At 41.0% G+C, this 23,933-nt stretch overlaps 2 protein-coding genes across 2 annotated transcripts in view; one reads left to right on the top strand and one right to left on the bottom strand.

Annotated features, from left to right (window-relative positions):
- Nucleotides 1-1,413: 1,413 nt before the first annotated feature.
- Nucleotides 1,414-19,541, top strand: cdk1 (cyclin dependent kinase 1). The gene is made up of 8 exons (XM_034101204.2): nt 1,414-1,497; nt 2,115-2,156; nt 2,537-2,693; nt 10,460-10,583; nt 12,003-12,173; nt 12,296-12,459; nt 14,082-14,223; nt 19,272-19,541. The coding sequence occupies exons 2-8, from the start codon at nt 2,117-2,119 to the stop codon at nt 19,386-19,388; spliced, it is 915 nt and encodes a 304-aa protein (XP_033957095.1). The 5' UTR covers nt 1,414-1,497; nt 2,115-2,116; the 3' UTR covers nt 19,389-19,541.
- A 3,502-nt stretch (nt 19,542-23,043) lies between these two features.
- galm (galactose mutarotase) overlaps nt 23,044-23,933 on the bottom strand; it is a 75,493-nt gene continuing 74,603 nt past the window's right edge. Inside the window, exon 16 of the mRNA XM_034101153.2 lies at nt 23,044-23,139. Coding sequence (XP_033957044.1) covers nt 23,044-23,139 — 96 coding nt within the window. The remainder of the gene's footprint in view (nt 23,140-23,933) is intronic.

The following is a 23,933-nucleotide window of genomic DNA, read 5'->3' as shown; positions in this document are numbered from 1 at the left end:
GGACCCCTAATCTGAAAAGTGCACAGCAGATCATCAGGACAAAGCTCCATCCACCTGAACCCCCGAGGTGCTGGAGAAAGCAAAGCGGCGATCAGGAGCATCCTCCACCCAGACCTCTGCTTACTGCCGTCCTACAGACTTGTGTCTTACTTTCAGAATTTGATTTTGTATGTGTCCTTTCTTTTAATAGATATCTAACGATTATAGCTTGAGTCTGTCTGCTTCCCCAAACAGCTGCTTCTATATACTTGCTGCACATACAATACAAATAAACAACTCCATAAACACACTTCTGCTGATATTTGTGTTACTGCTGGTGATGTTAAATAACATGATTGACTTCCTCTGTCTCAATGATGAAAGTTATAATAAGAGAAGACATGAAGCTGCAGAGAGAGGATGGATATATTCTTACCTCTACTTTGTGATAAAATGAAAATACAATATTAAATTGTAATTGTTAAACACATTGTTTATTTCATTTACTGAGGTTTTAACCATTATTTTCAACATAAGCAGTGGAATAATAGGGTATCTCTAGGTCATTAAACTGTCTTCAGTTTAATTTTATTAATACAAAAAAAAGGTCATAGAAAATGTTTAATTGTGTATTTCAGCAGAGCGGGGGTCACGGTGCTGCTGGACCTGGAGGTGCTGACCTGGACATCATCTGGGCAGGGTTAGGGGAAGAAGGAGAATATAAACTGTTATAATCACAGCTATTAAGATTAGAACACTACTATTGTTGACAATCAATCTATACAACATGCTTTTGTTCATTTAAAAAAACATAGTTTTATTAGTACAGAAAAATTAAGACTTATTTTAAATGAAATTATATTAAATTACATCAGCTATATATAATGTACTTGTTAACTTACTAATGTAACATTACTGGGGGCTAAAGGAACAGCTTCATCGTATCGCCATGTTCCTCTTTAATTCATCGCCGACGGTGATCTCCAAAAAAATGTAAAAGTAAAGTTTCTGGATCCTTTTCAGCTGAGTTAGAATTTGCTAGCAGGCTGCTGGAGCAGCGCAACCGAACAGCGCGTATCACGTGACGTAAATACGAAGCCCTCCCTAGGCTAGACCGTCTCATTTCGTCGGCCGCTCGGTCCAGCCTACCCGGTCTACGTGGGCTGGGTCCTCCGTGGACCGTGTAGCCCGAAGGATACAACCCCTGAATTGAGACACGGCCATTAGTGACAGCCACAACCGGGAGGGAGCAGGGCATGGATGTATAATAAGAACAGGAGCAGGGAGGGAGACAGAAGAACTGCCTTACGTTACGTTACGTCACGTCGGCGCGTCGTCTCCCGCTCAGTCCGCGTGACTGAACTCCGTTCCCTGATTGGCGGTTTTCAAATCCATCGAGTGTAGCTCATTGGTCTGTTTTGAACCGCTGTTTTCCTGCAAGCAATTCAAAAGAGTCTGTCAGCATTCAGCAGCCGTCTGTGTGCAGAGTACATACCTCATCAAACGACGCACAGTCAGGTAACTATTATTTTTATTTTATACAGGTTTAAATATGAACTGAGCTATTCGTCAGGTCATTTGAAAACTCGGATAATTTGCATCTGGCCTGAAAAACGGTCAGCTGCCACCTGAAAATGAATAGAAGGTAACGTTTTAGCATTAGCTAAGCTAACGTTGGTGACCTTACGGTGCTTGCTCAACATAAAGAAAATTGGCAGTTTATAGTATCAAATCAATAAAGGTAATCTCTCACTGTCGCTATTATAATAGAAACAAAAGCTTTAGTTAACAGCTAACGACTGGGGCAATGTAAACCGTGTTCTGAGCCATATTCATCTAAAGTAACGTGTAATGTTAACTACACGATTATTCTACCAACGTCCGTTTATTTAGGCTTTTTAGTAACTAATATCTCCAAGTTAAAAAGCGTATGATACATATGTGTCCATGGCTGAACTAACAGTTAGTTACACGGTGTCTTAGCCTTCGCATTCTAGTTCGGTTTCTTTAGGCCACATTGTAGAGAAGAGTCACTTTGACGTTACTATGGTAGTTCACTGATGTGATTAAAAAATTAGCTGAGAATAACTGATGATATCTGGCACTTTTGACATGACAGCGGGTTTCTTTTTCAGGCATGATGGAAGACTACTTGAAGATAGAGAAAATCGGAGAAGGTTTGTCTATATTTGTATTCCCTTCAACTATGTTGCTTCTGCTGCCTGTCTGGGGAAGTACATTATCACTTAGCTCCCTTACATTACATTGCATTTAGCTGACGCTTTTATCCAAAGCGACTTACAATAACTCCATTCGACCAGGAAGATACAAACTTGAAGAAAACAGAATCATATTAGTACATCAGGTTTCATAGAGCCAAAACATTTCAAGTGCTACTCAACTGGCTTTAGACAAGCCAGTCCTTTATTAGTATATAAGTGCTTTGTTCCCATTGTAGATCCTATAATCAACAAGTTCAAGACTAAAGTATTTTTTCCTAAAGTCTCTCTGGCTGTGCTTGAGAGGATAACATAACTGTGAACATGTTGTTGTGCAGGTACCTATGGAGTGGTGTATAAAGGCAGACACAAGGCCACCGGGCAGGTGGTGGCGATGAAGAAGATCCGCCTGGAGAGTGAGGAGGAGGGGGTTCCCAGCACTGCTGTCAGAGAGGTGTCTCTGCTGCAGGAGCTCAAGCATCCCAATGTAGTGCGGTAAGATGGGTCACACAACAACAGAGGTAGAATAAGTACTTACCAGGTGAAGACATTGAGACAATCTCATTTACAATGCTGACCTGGCCAAGAAGGCAGGGCTCTCGACTAACTTTTTTCACCATCCTCCCAGAACCGTCCCGAAATACAATCTAAGCCGTCCCGAAATTAATGTGGACCGTCCCGAATTTAAAATGTTAGTTTTTCTACATTATCATTAGTTAAAATCATTCAAAGTGACCTTTAACATAAACAGGGTGTCCGCAGGGTCTTAAAAAGTATTAAAAGTTGATAAATCAATTTAGCGAAAATTAAAAAGTATTAAATGGCATTTTCCAAGGTATTAAGAAGGTCCACAGCAACGACAACATGAGGGGGGTTTATCTGCTGGTGGACTACCTGAGAGATATACAGCAGGAGAACACCGCGGAGAATAAACAGAAGGACAACCATAACAACCATGCTCTAGGGTCTTCTTCGCTGCGTTTGGTGTATTTTGTGGCTGGCATATGTACTACAGCGTTTCCAGCGGTCTAGTGTGAACGGACGCGTTAATGAATCGAATGCGTATGAACGGAAGACTTTTTTGCGTTTGCGTTTTACTGTATGCTTCCTCTTGGGGCTGGGGTCCAAGCCAAACTATATCCGGACACAGAGATCTGCTATTTTAAAGTACGGTCAACACATATCGACCCTAAATATAGTCTATATTAAGAACGAGAAAAGTCTTAACATATATATCGTTTTTTGTAAACATATGACAAATGTGTGAGGGGGATGACGTCAGAGCATCGTCCTATGTGCCGGGCTTAGCCCCGGACAGCCCCGGCCCAATTGAACCCCTGGGTGTTTGTGAGGGAGCTCCTCTATGGCATTACCCCGCTGAAGCTCACCACAGTTTAATATATTTCATAGTTCAAAGTTTTGTCAATTGTTTTGTTTATTGGTCAAATACTGGTTTCTGATGGTTCTACTGGAGTGAAAGAGCACAGAGTACAGAAGCAACAGAGCAGCATACTGCATTAAACCTGACCTTCACAGAGAGGTTGAAGTTCATGTGGAGAGGAGGCTGCAGTAGTCTGTCTGCACTCTGTTTAGTTGTGCTATCTTACAATCAATATAGTAAATGTGAGGTAGTGTGTCGCCAATGCAACTCGAAGTTGCGATGAGGTCTTAAAATGTATGGAAAGGGTCTTAAAAGATATTACATTTTACTTCAAGATTCCTGCATATACCCTGATAAATAAAACATCATACAAATCATTAGATGATAATTCATCAACCTTTTTATTTGAGTAAATCACATAAACAAAGGCCAATTATATTTAAACAAACACACACACGTGAAAATTACTCTAATATTGAATCCAATCAAGTCCCATCCAATTAACAAACAAAGCCAACACTGTGTCCTGAAGACAGAACCCAGAGTACCCACTAACCAGGATGAGAGTCTGTCAGTCAGGAGACCTTTACAAACGGCCCCGCCCCCGCGCCCAGACGGGAGAGAGAGATCTCGTCTGGATTGGAAAGCTCGAAAATACATCATAGACGCATGTTGTAGTCATATTATATTATAGTCATACGTTGCATATTAGAAACGGAGTTGGTGAAACTAAAACTGCGATATAATGTGTATGTAGCAATAATACATATGACATATATTTTTTTAATGTCTCCAGTACCGATAAAAAGTCCGATAACGTCGGTGCTTAACGTTACCACTGTCTTTAATATTTCCGGCCCGGGGCCCGTTTAATACCGGGGTTCGGTACCCATCCCTACATGGGGAGAGGCAGCATATTGCTAAGGACTAAATACGATGGAGGGTTCTCATCTCAGCCTTATTACTCATAGGGGATGAAGAAGAGGAGTAAGTAAATAAAGAGACCGGCGCTCCAGGGTCTGGTTCTGCTGTGCGTTTTTGTGATGTAACGGTAAAACATTTCAGAATTCCTCCACGGGATGCCATTGTCATTGTACATCACTCAACCCGCGAAATACACACACTCAGTACATAGCTAGACCTGCGAATTTGCAGGCCAGGAATTTGCGGGCATAGCTGTACCTACGTACTGTGTGTGTGGGGGTATTTTGCGGGTTGCTAAATGTTTTGTGCGCGTGTGTTTATGTTGAAAAGGACGTTTAATAACTGTGAGCTACACAAAACGTGCAGTCGGTTTCATTTTCATCGCCGTTTGTAGTAGAGTTAGCAGGGTATTTTTATTTTAACTCGTCCCAAAATTATTTATCCTCCCTGACACTATTTTTTTCGACGGCGGGACGTCCTTATGCTCGAGCCCTGCAAGAAGGCAGCAACGTTACACATTCTTACACATAACACAGACATATCAAATACAGAAAACTGTATCTGGTACTCATGTAAAAGTACCACAGTGCAGAGTCCTGCACGGGTCTGATTTTCAAGACCCGCACCTGTTTTACCCAGAACCGAACCCGGAAAAAAGCGTTTGAACAAATACCACCCGCAAATCACTTTTTTTGCGGGTCACCCGTCGGGTACCCGACCCGATGCAGGACTCTGCCACAGTGTAGGAATACTCTGTTACATGTCAATTCAAAATGTTACTCACTAAAAGTATTCTCATCAAAATACAGTGCAATTAGCGACAGTTAAAGTAGTGATTGTGCAGATTGGTCCATTTCAGAATAATATATATGATATGTTTTATAATGATTGATTGATCATGAAAGTGTTCTCAAAGCTGGTGAAGGTGCAGCTAGTCTGAAGTACTTTGTAGACTGCAGGGTAGCTTGTGGATTTACTCCAGGTGGAACTAAAGTCTGATTCAACACTTGATTCTATTTCACATCATTCATCCACATCTGTGAAGTAACTAAAGGTAATAAATACATGTAGTGGAGTAGAAGTACAGACTAGCATAATATGGAAATAAAGTAAAGTATTAAGTCCCTCAAAGTTGTTCTTATGTACAGTACTTGAGTAAATCTACTTTGTTACTTTACACCACTGTCCTTGCATTCTGACACTTGCAATGAACAGCTACATTTATCTTGTGAATCCTCTGATAAAAAGTTGTTAATTATGTCAGCAAGTTGTTTACTCCAATCTTATTTCAAGTAGATTTGATGTGTTTCAAAGATGAATAGATGTCAGTGTTTCCCCTAGGATGTAGTCATAGCAGCGGTGCTAGTGCACGTGGGCTCAGTATAATGTGAGCGCGGAACGCGTGGAATTTTTTAGTGCGTGCGAAGTGCGCCCCGCCAATTTGTTTCTGTGTCAGCACAAGAAAGGCTCTTGAGGCCTAGTACCAGGGCCGGTTCTAGCCAATTTGCTGCCCTAGGCGAGATTTTATATATAAAGAATAAATGAAAATTCTCTACAAAAGACAAATACACTACAAAAACAGAAACGTATTGACATAGAGTAATATACATCAAAATGGCTTCAAATTTATTCATTATTGTATGGATGTCACATCCTCTAGGGGGGTCCAGGGGTATGCCCCCCCCCCCCCGGGAAGATTTTTTCAATTTTTTTCAAGGTGTTTTTTTTGAGCACACAATTACTAGAGACCTGATCTAGGGGGTACAACTCTAAAACACCCATATGAAAAAGATCGGTTTACATTTTAATAATCAAATAAGTATGTGAACATAACCAATAACCTACCATAGCCAATAACAAATAAATGTGACTTATTTTTGTTGTTCATTCACATCTCATTTGATCTAGTTAACATTTATTTATTCATGCATATTTTTGTATCTCTCCAACTTTAAATGATATTTTTGGTTTATTGTCCTCTAGTATACATTGGAATGATGTTTTTATTTATCCTAATAATTATAAAGGCGTGCCTTGGAAATATGTGTTTACATAATTTGTGGTCAAAACGTTTGAGACCCACTGAGATAACTTAGACTAAAATTAACTTATCTAAACACTCCTTTACCTCACTGAGCCTCTCAGTCTCATTTCATTTCAAACCTTTATTTAACGAGATTGGTCCCATTGAGATCATAGATCTCATTTTCAAGGGAGACCAGCATATAGGTTCCACATGAAACCTAAAACAATAAAGGACATTATACATTATATTTACAGGATACATTTACCTAGTTATAGACATTTACAAGTGCCCATAGTATCAACAAGCATTTCATTTAGCTTAGCTTTAAAAACATGCAGTGGAATGAGATTGCTCAGTTTCAATTCTTGCTGAAGATTGTTCCAAGCAAGTGGAGCTGCGCACATAAAAGCTGTCTTACCTAAGACAGTCCTTGCTCTTGGCACATCTAACAATATTACATCATGCGATCTCAGACAATAGCTGCTTGCAACTCTCTGTGTTATCAGAGAGCAGATATAATACGGGAGTTTACCCAACAAAGCTTTATGAATAAACGTGTACCAGTGACTGAGCCTCCGTACAGAGAGTGATGGCAAACCTGCCTTGGCATACAGGGTACAGTGATGAGTAAGTGCTTTACAATTTGTGACAAATCTCAATGCGTTGTGATAGGCGGCATCTAACTTGTTCAGGCAATTGGCAGGTGCATTCATATACAACAAATCACCATAGTCCAGCACAGGTAAAAAGGTCACAGTGACGAGCCTTTTCCTGGACTCAAGCGAGAAACGGGACTTGTTTCTGAAAAAGAAACCTAGTCTAACCCTCAGCTTTTTAAGCAGGTTATTGACATGAAGTTTAAAAGTAAGACAATCATCAAGCCAGATACCAAGGTATTTATAACAGGTAACCACTTCAAGTACTTGTCCTTGCATAGTAACAATATCCAAAACGGGCTCTGGTGTCTTTTTAGCTTTTGAAAATAGCATTACCTTAGTTTTTATCAACATTTAAAATAAGCTTAAGTTCAGCAAGCTGAGTCTGAATAATGTTAAAAACAGCCTGTAATTTAAAAACAGACTCTTTAATGGAGGGACCTGCACAGTACATCACGGTATCGTCCGCATAAAAATGTAAAGTAGCTTCATTCACATTTTCACCTAAACTGTTGATATATATGGAGAATAAAAGTGGTCCTAAAACAGAACCTTGTGGTACACCATTAGAAATGTTTAACCACTCAGAAGACTGCCCATCAAAGTGAACACATTGGGACCTTTCAGAGAGGTAGTTCACAAACCAACCCACTGCATGGCTGGACATGCCTATACTGAGTAGCCTCTGCTTTAAGATGCAATGATCAACGGTGTCAAACGCTTTGGAAAGGTCAATAAATAGAGCTGCACAACTCTGCTTATTATCTAAAATACTCGTAATGTCATTTACCACTTTCATTGTGGCAGTGATGGTGCTGTGTTGCTTTCTGAATCCTGACTGATGTTTAGACAGGATATCATTTTTTACATAAAAACTCCTTTACCTGTTCACTCACTAGGCGTTCGAGCACCTTCGCCAGAACTGACAATTTAGAGATTGGCCTATAGTTATTAAGACATAAGCTGACTTCCATACTTTTGGAATTACATTTGTGCTGAGGGAGAGGTTAAAAGGAGTAGGAAGAGTAATAAAATCTGCAGCTATCTTTAAAAAGAAGGGTTCTACGTTATCCGGGCCAGCCGGTTTCTTAGGATCTAGCTTAGATAAGGCTTCATGAACAACATTAACAGTAAAAGGAGTAAAGTTCCGTATTCCGTCGTCCTCGTGTGGCCGAACGGTCTATATGACACTAAACGGTAACGCAAACGACAGCTTTCGTCCTCGTGTGGCCGGGGCCTGAGTGTGTGTGTGAGGAAGTCCGTGGATTGGTCAATTTGGACCAATCAGCGGGGGCTTAACGTAACGGCTCCGCGGACGTAACGTAACGGCTCCACGGATTGGTCAATTTCGTTCCGGGTACGGTTGACATCATGCGTGCCCGGAAGAATCAAATGGACAATGACGTATCTCCAACGAGGCGTTTTGGGGAGGTATTTCCTGTGTTAGAGTTTCTCGCTACAGGGTGTACTTTGAGGGTTTGTGACTCTGCAGACCGTTTACATGCATAAAAACCTTCATAACACAGAAGGGGACGGGTAATAACCAGAAAAGCATGACATGAGACCATTAATAAAAAAATATATATGTATTATTATTTTTTTGGGCATCTGGCTGGCGCCCCTAGCAGCGGCGTCCATATTTCAGCAGCGGCGCTGCCCCGCCACTATTTGTATATAGGGGAAACACTGGATGTTTTTCAGCTCCTTGCTTTCAGTAGAAATGTCTACCATTGCATTCAATATGCAAGCAAGTGGGGATCATGTGAGTCACAGCCTGTGAGAAAATGCGCACACATGTATATTAGTAATGTGTCGGTCGCGAAAGAGCCGATTCTTTTGAACGGCTCTTTGGTACGAACGATCGTTCAATCGTTGGTCCGCACTCACTGCCTGCCAAAATCCACTCCCCTTTTAAAAAGAATGATTTTGTTCCCCAAACGTATTCTGTGAAGACCCGCCCCTACTCTTATTGGTAGGTTTCAGCAGGAGTGAGATGGGGTTGGTCTTAAGGGAATACGCGAGAGAGACAGGACAGGTAGACACCGTGTTTTTCGGATGGAAAATGAGCCAAGCGTGAAAACGCAGCAGCATTTGGATGCACTTCAGCCAAAACCCAGGCAGTGATAAAGCGCACCTTTTGTAATGGCAACATATCCTTTAAAGCAGGGTCAACAAATAATCTCCATCGCCACTTAAAAACACAGTAGCCTAATAATATTAAGAGTTGCTTGAATTTCATTCAAGGCAAGGCAACTTTATTTACTTGACACATACAGAGGGTAAATTCAAAGTACATTCACTGACATGGATATGGCGCCACCTTGTGTCATGTTTACAATGCAGATTATTAACATTAGGTCTGGCAATACAGTCAATCATTATCCTGGTAATTATTTCACAGATAAACCGAGTAACCCCGCTCCCTTAAAAAAAAAACGGCTCTTTGGAACGGCTCTTTGAAAGGAGCCATAACTCCCAACACTAATGTATACATTAGGACAGCGGTTCCCAACCTGTTGGCTGCGGCCCCCTAGTGGCCGGCGAAGGCATTGCAAGTGGGCCGCCAAATTATTCTTATTTTTTATTTTGTACAAGACACAAACATGGACATAACAATAACATATAGGAGATGACAAAAACAAAATAAATAAAGATAGTCAGTAGGATCACTTCAACATTTCACAAACAAATAGGTTGACAACCAAAAACACAACATGGCAAGCATATTTATTGTTCCTTTAATCCCACTCTTCGTTAGAGCTCATTATTTCCCATTTCATGGCGTGTTCAGCCACCCTTTGATTTTGTGTGGCAATAATCTTTTCCAAAAGAAATTGTATTTTTAATCTACTCCTTAAATTAAGATTACTCATTGATTGAGTTTTAAAAATAAATATGTATTTTAGCCAGAAGAATAGTTATATTTATTAACTGTGTGTGGTCTTCATCTAAAAGCCCAAATAAAATATTAAAGGGTGTAAATTCAATATTTGACGCCAAATAATTTGCAAAACATGATTTGTGTGGAAACATTTTCATTATTAAGATTTGTATTTGAACCTCTTTTCCTTTCTCTTTCTCGACCCTCCTTAGCAACGGTCATTACAGTCCTAGACAGCGGTCTGATCTAGTGGATTAACAACGTGTCACATGTTCTGAATTGACCAATCAGAACTTTATTTAGCCCCCGTATTGTTTATGGTTGAATGTGATTCTTAAGTGGGCCCTGAGTTGAAAAAGGTTGGGAATAAACCAGTCATTGTATTTATCCCAGACTCCTGGATGTTCTGATGCAGGAGTCTCGTCTCTACCTCATCTTTGAGTTCCTGTCCATGGACCTGAAGAAATACCTGGACTCTATCCCCTCAGGCCAGTACATGGAGCCTATGCTGGTCAAGGTACCTGTGTTTGTGATCAATCTCTATCAGCAGTTCTTCTTTGTCTTTCACCTATATTATTGCAGCTCTGTCTTTCTTTTGAATTAGATTAAGAAATGAAAGAAACCTCACAAGAAACATTGTGAGCTAAAATGTTTCAAGTGCAACGCCATCTCCCAGAGAAATATTTTTTGAAATGCTTCAATGTTTCTCAAATTATACTTTAAATGCTATACATATGATATACATGTGCAGCTTTTAAAAACATCCATGGCAGTGTTTGCCCTACCATTATCTTGGAGGGACGCTGCACCCCGCCAACGGAGCCCCGCGCCCCCCCCCCCCTGAAATTCAAGGTGTTTAAAAAAAACAACAATTATAATTTAATTTATTTTATTACTTTTGTTTTTGTATATATAGCACCAAATTGCAACTAAACTAAACGCTTTCATTTGAAGTTGTGAGTTTAGTGTTTTTGAGCCTAAGAAACACTGATGCATTAATCAATAACAATAGTCCACAGCTCCTCTCTGCTCCAGAGGATTTAAAAAGCAATGAACCTAAGGGAAACACTGCATGGTATAGTGATTTCAGCTACGACATGCTATTTCTGTACTGCTCTAAAATCTTTGCTGCCACAGAATCTCACCTGCAAATGAGCAATTACCAAAGTAGACATGTTACTGATAACAGGTTCCTATGGTAACGTATGCATCTTTCATCACAATAAAACAAGTAATTAGCCAAACAAACTAAATGATTATGTTTAAAAACCTGTTCATTTGAGTGATTAAGTATATTCGTACACCACCCTGGAAGTCCCATTGCGAGGGACGATAAGCAATGGGACTTTTCCATGTGATTTGTATGATTTAAAGAAAGTAATCTCTGTGGAAAACAAATGCTAATAATACTTACATGTTGAGTTTAGTGGGATGATCTCAACATAGTAACACCACTTTATGATTTTTGAAAAGTAACTGCTATTACGAAAAGCTAACATGCTTTAAATGACCTACAGCACAATCGCATGAATGCTCATACCACTAAGCTAAAGGCGGCTAATGTATGATGAGGTTTAGTGGTCTCATTTAGAAACGTGTTGGCAACCACTAACTACGTTGTGACACGTAGAAGCTTCGAACATTCACCATTGGCGAATTAACTCGTGTTTAAGGTGATAAAACAAAAGTGAAAATATTTTCAGCTTGTGTTAACTACAGTCCTTATTTTGGGAATCTTAACTACAAACGCGTTCAAAAATACGTTGACTTCTAGATGAGAAAACCTGGAAGTTGTAAAATGCTAACTCATGTCCGGCTTTAGGACTAATTCCTGCACCACTCTATTAGCAGACATGCTGCAGCTATCATGGTGTTTCTCTGCTCATTCACTCTCACCCCGGTAACCTGTCCTCCTCCTCCCTTCTCCACCCTATAGAGCTACCTTTACCAGATCTTGGAGGGCATTTACTTCTGTCACTGTCGCCGTGTCCTCCACCGAGACCTTAAACCCCAGAACCTTCTGATAGACAACAAGGGTGTTATCAAGCTGGCCGACTTTGGCCTGGCTCGGGCATTTGGTGTTCCTGTCAGGGTCTACACCCATGAGGTGAGAATCCATTCACACAGCACAGGATTCATGGAGTGAAACTGCAATGTCGAAGTGACAAACAACAAGCATCCTGCCTCACAATGAGCACTGTGCCAAGTGAACTCTTGTTTGTGTTCCAGGTGGTAACTCTTTGGTACCGGGCTCCCGAGGTTCTCCTGGGTTCCCCCCGATATTCAACCCCCGTGGATATTTGGAGCACTGGGACCATCTTTGCTGAGCTGGCCACTAAGAAGCCTCTGTTCCATGGAGACTCTGAGATAGACCAGCTCTTTAGGATCTTCAGGTAGAACATCAAACATCTGCTTCATGCATGTCCCTGTGTTAGCATCTCACTTCCAAACATGAAGCAAAATGTGTAAAATCTGCAAGTACATGAGAATAGTAAGTATCTGCTATTGAAATCTAGTACTTACAGTAGTGATGGGCTCTGACATCATCTAATCTACATGTACGCATAAATAATCCACACACCCAAAGATATCTCACAGTTCCTTCTTTACTGAGACTGGATGGATATCTGTGCTGATTCCAGGATGTACACGCATCTGCTGTGCAGTAAATGCAGGCAGTGTGGCAAATAACACCATGTTTTATCACTGACTCTGTAAACACACAAATGCAAAATTGAGTATTTTTCTTCAATACATAAAAATGCCCCCTTTTACACAAATAAAATGAGTGTGCTTAGCATTAACTTGCCAATTTCAGCAACAGCTGGCTTCAATAGTAAGCCTTTATTATGTAGACTGAGCCTGGCATTTCCCTCCCTGAAAGTTCTGAACTCTCCAGTAGGGGCCGATATTCCGCATTTGACCGATTATCGGTATCGGCCTTTTTTTTAATCAAATTGCCGATAAAACTTTGGCTCTGATGCGGCCGTTTCTCTGGCTGCAGTCACCACTCTGTGTACACGAGCTATGTCCCGCCCACAGCGCTATCTGATAGGCTATTACTGAAGATTTTCCTGGCGGGAACCAGCCAGAGAGGCGGGACCTTCTCATTACAGGCAGGTGCGAAAGAACGCAGACACAGACTGAAGCAAGCAGCAGCGCTGAGCGGCAGAGCCATACATGTGTTAAACCGAAGTTCAATAAACATCTCTATCTCCTATGCTGAAGTTGCAAAAACACCACGATCTTATGATCCAATTCTATCAGTTTCCCAGTTACACAGGGACGCTGGAAGTCAGTCAGAGTTGGGGGGGGGGGGGGGAGGGGCTGCGAGTGGAGCCTCGCAGTTTTTCAGGTTTATAGCTCATTAGCTAGCCAACATGTGTCTAGCATGTTTAGCAACATATTAGAAGTGAGGCTACTGGACTAACGTTAGGTCTACTGTGATAGCCTCACTTTTAATAGTTTGCAAAACATTAGCTAGCACTAGTGTTTTGCAGTTGCTAGCAGCTTATTGGGATTGTATGCTAGATAGACAGATATAATAAATTAAGCATTATTGTTAGTTAAGCCTGCAGCCCCACTTCTTGTCTCTCTCTAACTCATTGCAGATGACTGCACTAAAGAAATGGGCACAGAGAGGAAACCAGTTGTAAGATGTTTAAAAGTTAATTAAACATAATATATGCTTAAATGCATTTCAAAGAAGTTGTGTTGGAGTTTGTGTTATTCTACATTTTGACACCAAGATTTTCTGATTTTACTGCAAATGTATATCGGTTCCAAATATCGGTTATCGGTCTCCTTGATTACTAATAATCGGTATCGGCCTTGAAAAAGCCATGGTCGATCCCTACTATCCAGAGCCTTGTCCCCGTGACAAAAACTGCTTAACACCTGAGGCTTTCATTCGTATACTGAAGAATGGTTCCTCCAAGCTCTCGCTCCTGAGGGTCCCGGTGCCCTGAGGCCCACCATGTACCCCCTCTGAATCCTCTCTTTCTGTTCTCTCCAGGACCCTGGGAACCCCCAACAACGACGTGTGGCCAGAGGTAGAGAGCCTACCTGACTACAAAAACACCTTCCCTAAATGGAAGTCTGGCAACCTGTCGTCAATGGTGAAGAACCTGGATAAGAATGGCCTGGACCTCCTGGCGGTAAGGACATGAGTTAACAATCTATAAAAACGAATACTGTCAAAATTATCACGGTAACGGCAGTAATTAATTTTTTTAATTAATTGCGTTAAAATATTTAACGCGTGCAGAATGGCCCGCCCCATACATCCCACCAGTGGCAGCGCCAGGGTATGGCTGGGGTAGGCTACAGCCATACCAAGAAATGGCTTAGCCCCACCATGAAAAATGATGTTAAAGTAAGCAAAATAAAGTCTGCCAACTCGCGCGGAGTAAATTGCACAGACAGCAGTTAGTAAGATTGATTTCAGTAGCCACTTGTCTGAAAATACCGAAGACCAGAAACGGTTTTGAAAACTTTTGTCACGTAGTGATCTTCTTCTCAATAGAACATCTTTGATAATGTCTTCTGGCCAATCAGAATCAAGATAACGACGTGGTGTTGTTGCAGGAAGTCCTGACGGAGAATACTTTTGCTGTAGTACAGGTAACACATAACTGGTACGCAGGTTATGTGCGTAATCTGAAATGCGTACCGTCACATGTGTCACAAAGCGCATTTGCGTACCGACATACTTGTGAAGTTTTCCAGAAGGCGGTTAGATCACCGGACGACAGAGTCGGTCTCCGTGTGCACAGACAGGGCTGCTGTTAACGTCGGTCTGTGCCAAAACTACGCCAACCGGCTGCGGAGGGAGACTCCCCCCTTCACTGGAGAACTGCGCTAAAACAGCTGATCACAACGTTCACACTGTGGTCACGAAGTACTCCACTAGCCCCCCCCCCCCCCCCCCCCCCTGTCGACTTTCCTGAAGTACTCCCCCGTTGATAGAAATCAACACGTAATGAATTAATACCCCACGGTTTGATGATTGATAGGTGTGTGTGGGCTGTCTTTCATTTTGACACACAGAAAAATGTTATAATAAACATACGTATACATACATACTGTATGTGAAATGGGTGTATCCGCATTCTTTCATTTATCTTTCCATTCCAACAACAATATACATAAAGAAATGGCATATTTTGGACATGGTTTGAATGGTGATTAATCATTATTAATTAATTTTTAAGCTGTGATTAATCTGATTTAAAAATTGTAATCGTTTGACAGCCCTAATAAAAACATAACATCTGAGGACAACTACTGAATATAAGTTAGGAACTATTTAGAAATTAAAACAACTTAAACCAGCCTCTCTCTGGCAAAACTAACACTGTTCAAAAATCCTGGATGCATTATAAGAAGTGAAAACATTTCCTACCCGCCCCACAAACTTTCCATATTTAACATTGCTAATGGAAAAGCAATGTAAACACAGATGTTGATACATGTTGTGGCACCAAGGCTAATGGTGCATTCAGGTGCTCCTCGGGGGGCTCCATTTTATGTGTTGGGCAGGCACTTGCACACATAGACATCAAAGTGGGCTTGAGCCCCTGCCCTTTTTCTTCCTCCAGAGAAAGTGCCCTTTTTTTCCCCTTTTTTATTTTTATAAATGAATATATATCTACTGCTGTTTGCGCACAGTTTCCCTTTCCAAAAATATATTGATTGAATACAAAATTAAAATATCAGGACGGGAGATTAGACTGTGAAGTTCCGATGCTCTCTCTACCCTCCCTCTACGTCTCGCGCACAGCGCTGTGGACAGTCATCGGCAGTCACTTCTGACAGACAGGTAGCAGCACCTCCCACTTTACAGTCCCATGTTATGCCGGCTTTTCTCGGCTTGTTTGAAAGTGAGTGGTGATGAATAAATGACTAAACTGCCAGTGCCTCGAGTTTACAGCTAATTAGCTAAAAGACAATAACAAATATAGTTAACTATGGTATGGCTAATGGATAAGTTAGCTCAAGGTTTAGCTAAGACAATTTATCATGGGCATACAGGCTAATGTACTGCACTTAAAGGTGGGGTAGTTAAGTTTGAGAAACCGGCTCGAGATACACTTTTTGTTATATTCCATGGAATGCTCTTAACATCCCGATAGTGATGCACAAACTTATCATGTTCGTGTGTGTTGGAGGAGGGGCTCTGTAAGGAAGTGGCAGATTTTTTCCGGTTGTGTGTTTTCAAATTCTAGCGCACTCGAGCTGGTTTCTCCAAAATGACCTACCCCACCTTTAAGGGGAGACACTTAAAGGTGACATGTCATGCTTTTCCGGTTATTGCCCGTCCCCTTGTGTGTTATGAAGGTTTTTATGCATGTAAACGGTCTGCAGAGTCAAAACCCTCAAAGTACACCCTGTAGGGAGTAAAACTCTAACACAGAAAATACCTCTCCAAAACGCCTCGTTGGAGATACGTCACTGTCCATTTGATTCTTCCGGGTACATCATGATGTCATGTCGTCCCCGTAACGAAATGGACCAATCCATGGAGCCGTTACGTTACGTCCGCGGAGCCGTTACGTTAAGCCCCCGCTGATTGGTCCAAATGGACCAATCCACAGACTTCCTTACACACTCAGTGCAAGCAGCTCTACTGATTTCTCCTCCCTGGCTGCAGGCTGATAACAGACAGTTGGGATCGTGGCGAAATTCTCTCTGCAGACCCATTCTCACAGCGTTTATCAACCTTTTTCTTACTCAATATCAAGCCACACTTATTGTTTTTACTTCGGCTGTGACTTTGTGTGTGCTCAGGGTGAGTTTGGCTGTGTTTCGCTGTGTATCGCTAAACAAGGAAATCACACCTCCACGGAGCTTGGTGCGATTCACAACGTTGGTCCCGACCAATCGGAGCACACTGGGCTCATAGGGAGGGGGGGGCAAGAGCTGCAAAGAGCCGTTTGGTGGAGAGAGTGAATACACATACTTTACAGAGATGCATATGCGAAACCAATGTGAGTTTGGAAAATTGCACAGTATAAATCTATTCTAGTAGACCTCAACAATGGAATTATGATCAGTGGAAATGGCCATGACATGTGACCTTTAAAGCGAATATAGTAAAACGTGTATCGACACTGAACAAAAATATAAACGCAACACTTTTGATTTTGCTCCCATTTTTCATGAGATGAACTCAAAGATCTAAAACATTTTCGACATACACAAAATAACCATTTCTCTCAAATATTATTCACAAATCTGAAAAAATGTGTGATAGTGAGCACTTCTCCTTTGCCGAGATAATCCATCCCACCTCACAGGTGTGGCATATCAAGATGCTGATTAGACAGCATGATTATTGCACAGGTGTGCCTTAGGCTGGCCACAATAAAAGGCCACTCTGAAACGTGCATTTTTGCTTTATTGGGGGGGGTCCGAAAACCAGTCAGTATCTGGTGTGAGGGGTAGGGTTAGGGTAATGTTGTGAATTGGGAGCAAAAACAAAAGTGTTGCGTTTATATTTTTGTTCAGTGTAATAACGTCATTACAATCGCCACATTGATATGCAAAATAGGCGTTAACTAGGCTTAATTAAAATGCGCTAATTTGCATGCAGTTACCAAGGCATTGCAGGTGAAAAGGATCAAACAAACAAAAACACATCACCCCACAACTTTCCCAGATAGTTCCTTACGTCAAGTCAGTATTTTCCCCTGAAATGTTATGTTTAGATGCAGATTAGCTTTAAGTCTATAGATGAATTCAGACATGGTAGTAAAACGAACACCATTTATATGGGTTTCTTGAAAGAAAACATGGAAGAAAAATAGACCAAAATAACAAGTACATGAAAAAACTATCTTTTTGCCTGTAATGTCCTTAAACAGTAACTTCATAATTTTTATTGTTGGCTGCTCATTTAATAACTAATAATTGTACTAGTTTGTTGTCTGCTCTTGTGCGTAGTGAATACTAAAGAAGACCATTGTCTCTGTGTTAGCTGATTATTTTGTAGAATTCTGTTGAGTATTAAACAATTGCGTGAGTGTGAGGGTATTAAAATACATTGGTCAGTAAGTCAGAGATGTGTAACTATATTTAACTTTTTGTTTTAAAACACTTTTTATAAATGATTATGGGAAGTGCCCTTTTTCTCACTTGAGCCCCCGCCCCCCAAAATGTCTGTGCACGTCCCTGGTGTTGGGGATTTGTTCTCCCAAATTCAGTGTGTTCATCAGCTCTTTGTTGTTTTGAAAATAACATGTACGATAAAGAGAAGGTGATGTATTTTTTTACATTTAATTTTGTCGATCTCAAGTTGTGTCCGCGGGGTCTTAAAAAGTATTAAAAGTTGATAAATCAATTTAGCAAAAATTAAGGCTATTAAAAGTATTAAACAGCATTTTCCAAGGTATTAAATGTTGTAGCTTGTTTTCAATAAGTATATGAATCGTCCAAAGTGGTTGTGTTCTACAGTCTGCCTGAATGTAATCATTGCGTAGGTGTGTAGTGTGATTCTGTGTAGTTTAGTTATGGAATCCCGTTGGGTGTGACGTCATCTGAACAGGACATCGCACGCTCACTGCTTGATAGCGCGCGAAGGCCCGTTTACGCCGGTTGTTAAACAACATCGTTATGGGGAAATGCAAGTCTGCGTCCAAATGGTTGGAAGATAAGGAGGAAGGACAATCAATACTGTATATAGTCAATGTGAGGTAAAGTGTGTCGCCAATGTAACCGGTTAAAACTCAAAGTGGCGATGAGGTCTTAAAATGTATGGAAAGGGTCTTAGAAGAGGTCTTACATTTTACTTCAGGATTCCTGCATATACCCTGTGTGTGCAAATGTGTTTTGTTCCAACTTGAAGGTGCCATTAATGTGAATATTCTTTATTTAATGCCTCGACTTATGAATTGATTAACTTCAGAATGCAATTATCTTTTTTTCCTGGCCCTCGGTCACCCTCCCACCAAGTTTCATGAAAATCAGACCAGCCAATTGAATAGCCCTGTCGTACATGCTAGCAAAAGACAAGATGTACCAGTCAGCTTCACAAGTATAACCTCCTGTGGGACAACTGACATTAACAATGGCCCACAAATTATGCTTGAGATTGGATCAGGACAAACCGTGTTTAAACTAAAATATGTTTGGAAAACTTCCCGCAGAGTTCTAAAAGCTCATGGTGCTGCACCTCTAACCTCCTGCTCTTGTCTCTTTACTGCAGAAAATGTTGATTTACAACCCTCCCAATAGGATCTCAGCCCGTGAGGCCATGGCTCACCCATACTTTGATGACTTGGACAAATCCACCCTGCCGGCTGCCAGCATCAACAAAATATAAAACCGACAACAACATGCAAACCCATTCATACCCATTGTGAATTCCCATTTTGTAAATACTTATGTGTTAAACTTGTAGACCTTTTTAGTCAAGTTGTGTCTTTCAACAATGTCTTTTCAATAAAACTGCACTTTCTGTGACTCCAAAACGTAACCCTTAATGTTTGTAATTTTCTCATAACCTGGTTTTAAAATGACACATTTGCGAATGCTACGATAAGGATCCTAGGAAAACCTGAGGCCTGGGTTGCAGTCGAATAGTCCATTTAGCTTAGGAACCTTTCTAACGGAGTGAAATGACCCGGACGTACGTCAGTGGCAGCCAGGATAAGTGCCGTTCTAATTCTCTAGATCAGTGCTTCTCAAAGTGTGGTCCGCGGACCACTGGTGGTCCGTGAGTATATTGGTAACCTTTCACATTTTTAATAAATACATTTAAGTTTTCCACAATGGAGCGAGCTTAAGTTTCATTTTCACAATTGCATGATATAGGCCAGCACAACACCTTCGTCACACATGTTGCCACTTGTTTGTACCATTTTCAGGTGATTTGTAATCTGTTCTAGAAAAAGTATGTGTTTTTGGATATTTGTGGAGTTAGGTGGTCCATGAGTGGTTTTTATTGGTTAAGTGGTCCTTGGTATGAAGAAGTTTGAGAAACACTGCTCTAGATCAGTGGTTCCCAACCTGGGGGGTGCACTGAAGATCGCAGGGGGTGCGCCAGGCCTCAGATGATTATTTTATTTATTTTTTACATTTAATTGTAACGCAATACATGATTGTCGCTAAAAGCCTTGTCTTACATTACAATAAAATGTAAAAAATAATTAATTTTTAATAAAAATTCAAGTTTGTAGCTAATAAAGGCATAAAAAGACAGAAATGTATAATTTTTTTCTTTAATAGAAATGTTTCTTTTGCCCGTAAAGTATCCAAACCGGGCTTGTCTGGATAAGCGCATTTTAAAAACATTGTCATTGACCATGCCGGTTTCAATTGGATTATTTGTCACAGTTGCTCCGATCAGATCAGTCTCAAATCGATTATTCCGAGATAAAACTCCCCTCACTCCGACAGAAACAGGGAATGCCGTAACCGCATCTCTTGGATTAAAAAATAATACTTCAAAATCTTTAATGGCATTTCTTTTTTGTATACGTTGTGTTAGTGCGAATGTAAACAGCATTGCACTAGTTCTTCTTTTCTTTAATCATCTTCTTTTTCTTCTTATTACTATAGTTCTTATTAGTGTGAATGCTGTTTACTAATCGCGACGCGATGTTTACAGTGAGAACGGCTGCTGACAAAATTGGGATTTTGTTCTTGAATCACCTTTTTTATGGAAAGTATTTTATGTAATTTCCCTTTTCAGGAATCTCAACAGAGAAAGTTTGGCCATTGCTAATAAATGAAAACCATTCACAGTTAAGAATTAGATATGAATCATTAATGCCACAAATGATTGCATACATTTACAGTTTCTTATTTCTCCAGTGTGATAGCTGTCAAACAGAAGTTAAATAAATGTCTCACTTATTCTTAGAATGTACTCGGCCCACGTTGTAATAATGTATCTCTCGTTCAGATTGATGGTCGGGTTTGTTTTCTTCTTTGCGAAACGCCGCTGTGTGTCATCTGTTCTACTTGGGTTGCCGTACGTAGCTGAGGACCAATCGGGTAGCCGTCCATGGTAAGGTGGAGAGTAAGAAGAAGGCACGCAGAAGTGGACGGTCACGGTGAGTGGTGTGGTGCTGTGTGTCTGCTGTAAATGCTTGGCCTCAGTCTGAGAGCTGTGACAGATTCACGGGCTCTCTCGAACAAAAGCTGCTAAACTAACAGCGAGCTGATTAAACTAACGTTGCTTACACAGAGCTAACTTTAGCTTAGCCTTTATTCTGATGTATTACATATGTTTCCGGTGTGGGTAGGAAGAAGCATTCTGAAGCACAGGACCCTGGTAGAGTCTTATACAGAACACTGCACCAATAAAGCAACCACATTTAATAAATAATCATTTATACCATGTTCGACTTGATCACATTCATACTTTAGTTTTTCTGCTTTAGTTTTACACAGTGGGGAATACAAGAAGTACATTTACTCAAGTGTGTACTTGAGTACACTTTTCAAGTACTTATACTTCACTTTGTTATTTTTAACTTTATGCTCCTTTATACTTTTACTTTACTACAGTTTGGAGGCAATTTTTTACTCCTACATTTTTCATTTATAATACAGAATATAAATCAACAGATAAGTCATAATGTATTATTATAGGATAAGCTACTCAGCAGAATATCAAGTATTTTAAATCATCTACCTTTACCAAGTACAACATTGACATTAATAATTAGAATACATACATGTAATATTTTTAAATCTGATATGGGCCATACTTGAAAAATGAGTACTTAAATATATATTTTCATGCCAGTACTATGTACTTTTACTTGAGCACAATTTTAAATGTAAAAGTATATAAAGTATTCGAACACTCGTTTTTACTTAAGTACAAGATCTGAGTACTTCTTGTACCTCTGGTTGACCAAGGCAGCCTCCCTGAGTGCAGCAGTCTGGGTCAGGATACCGTGGGACATGAGTTCTGTTTAGAGAGGGGAAGGTGTGATCAGCTCGCTGCCTGAGAGGACACGGAGTTAACCAATCCTCCTGCATGAGGTTTATCATCAGCTCCTCTCCTCAGAATCAAGATGACCACTTCATGGAGCGACCGGCTGCAGAACCACACTGAGCTCCCTGCCAACATGGACGGTGTGGCCATGAAGAAGTACCGCCGGGAAGCTCACCAAAGGTGTGTGTGTGTGGGTGTGGGTGTGTTACATCTCTTGGTATTAAACAGGTTAGTTATCTTATCATCATAAAATGTCAACTTACTCTTTATTACGGTCGAATGTATCTTTGTTGTTGTAATAAAGTGTGGGCGAGTACTCTATGAAGTTATGCAACATTTAGTGGGCGTGCAAACCAAATCAGGCACATCTCAGAAACCTCCGATTCTAACTATTTATGACGTGTCTCAATCCGACTCGTCCCTCTCCAGATCTCAATCCTCTCACTTGCAGAGATAATTCTATGGTTAGATTTAGGGATATTAAATTATGACTTTTAGCTTCTGACCAAAAATCTGTTCCTCTCTTAAAAGATTATCCGCAGTTTTGCAACAGTTTTCTCCATGTGGTTATATCCATGCACCATGCACCCATGATGGAGCCATTTGGTTCACTTGCAACGACATGTGATATTATAAAAGTTTAAAGTAATGAACAGGGAAACGTAATACCAGGCTGAACAGCAGTGTTCTCGTGTACTGGGTACTGAATTGTAGTAGAAAATACTTTATTCTCTGACAAAAGCAGCCGCCCATGGCCATGCAGCACGACCTCAGTGGCAATACTCCATGTGTTCTCTGTTACAAAGCTTTCCACGGGATCATACTTAAAGCCACTCTGCAGCAAGGCATGCCACCCTTCTGCTGCTGAAGCACACTGCGATTACTGACTCCATGACTCTTCCATGATGTGAATGGTTTTCCATCCGACTCATGGATTCCATCCACCCTGACCCCTGTGGAGGCAGCAGGTGGCTCTGTGTGGTCTCCTGTAGCATCGCCCTTGTTCCTGCGTCTGCTTTAATGCTCATCAGTTACTGTCCATCATGTCATCTCTCACGGCATTGGATAGAAACTGGAGGCCGGTGGACTGTCTGATCAGAGTCAGATCATACTGGATGTCTGACTGCACACTCAGCAGTGAGGGGGGTTTCTGTGAGAGTAACTGTTGAGTACTAATTCTATGAAAACGATGAAGATAAAAAGAGCAAATGGGAAATAGATATATACATTATCATTTCTGTATGTCTGCAGGTTTAGGCTTAACATCTATAGATTGATGGTCAGGGTCAGGTGGTTAAGGCTGGATAGGAAACCTATGTTTTGAGAAATGTATGCCTTTAACGGAGCGTCCACACTACAGCTTCAAACAAAGCTTGGAGCTGGGCGTGTCTGGAGCTTGGGGATTTTATTCAAGCAACACGACCAACAACCAATCACATGAATCTCCCGCCCCCGACATACAAAGCAAAAAACCCCGGGGATTTTATGGGAGCAATATATATATAAATATATATAAACTCCCCAAACAGGCGAAAACCTACCAGTTTCCCCCACTGTCTCTGCCACCTCCCTCCATGCCTGGTTCCTCCGGTTTGTATCCCGGTAGGTGAAGAGGGTCTGGTCATACAAAACCGGGTGATTTGCTACGGCGATAGTTAGTTTCTCCTCCGACTTTTTTTGAAATATAGAAATGAACGGCGGGATATCTCTCCCAGCTTAGACGCGGTTTGATTGGCTACGGCTTCAGCTGTCAGATTTTCAGAAACGGGATTTGATTGGCTGGCGCTGGCTACTCCGGCGTCAGAAGTTGAACAATGTTCAACTTCTGACGCCGGAGACGGCGGAGACGGACCGCTCTGCTACCCACAATTCAGTTCGGCGAAAAAGCGAGGCAACGTGACGTCACCCCATTGAAAG

This window comes from Pseudochaenichthys georgianus, chromosome 15, assembly GCF_902827115.2.
Source record: "Pseudochaenichthys georgianus chromosome 15, fPseGeo1.2, whole genome shotgun sequence".
Lineage (NCBI taxonomy): Eukaryota > Metazoa > Chordata > Actinopteri > Perciformes > Channichthyidae > Pseudochaenichthys > Pseudochaenichthys georgianus.
The sequence above is the reverse complement of the archived record's forward strand: the minus strand, read 5'-3'. Positions and strand labels throughout refer to the sequence as shown.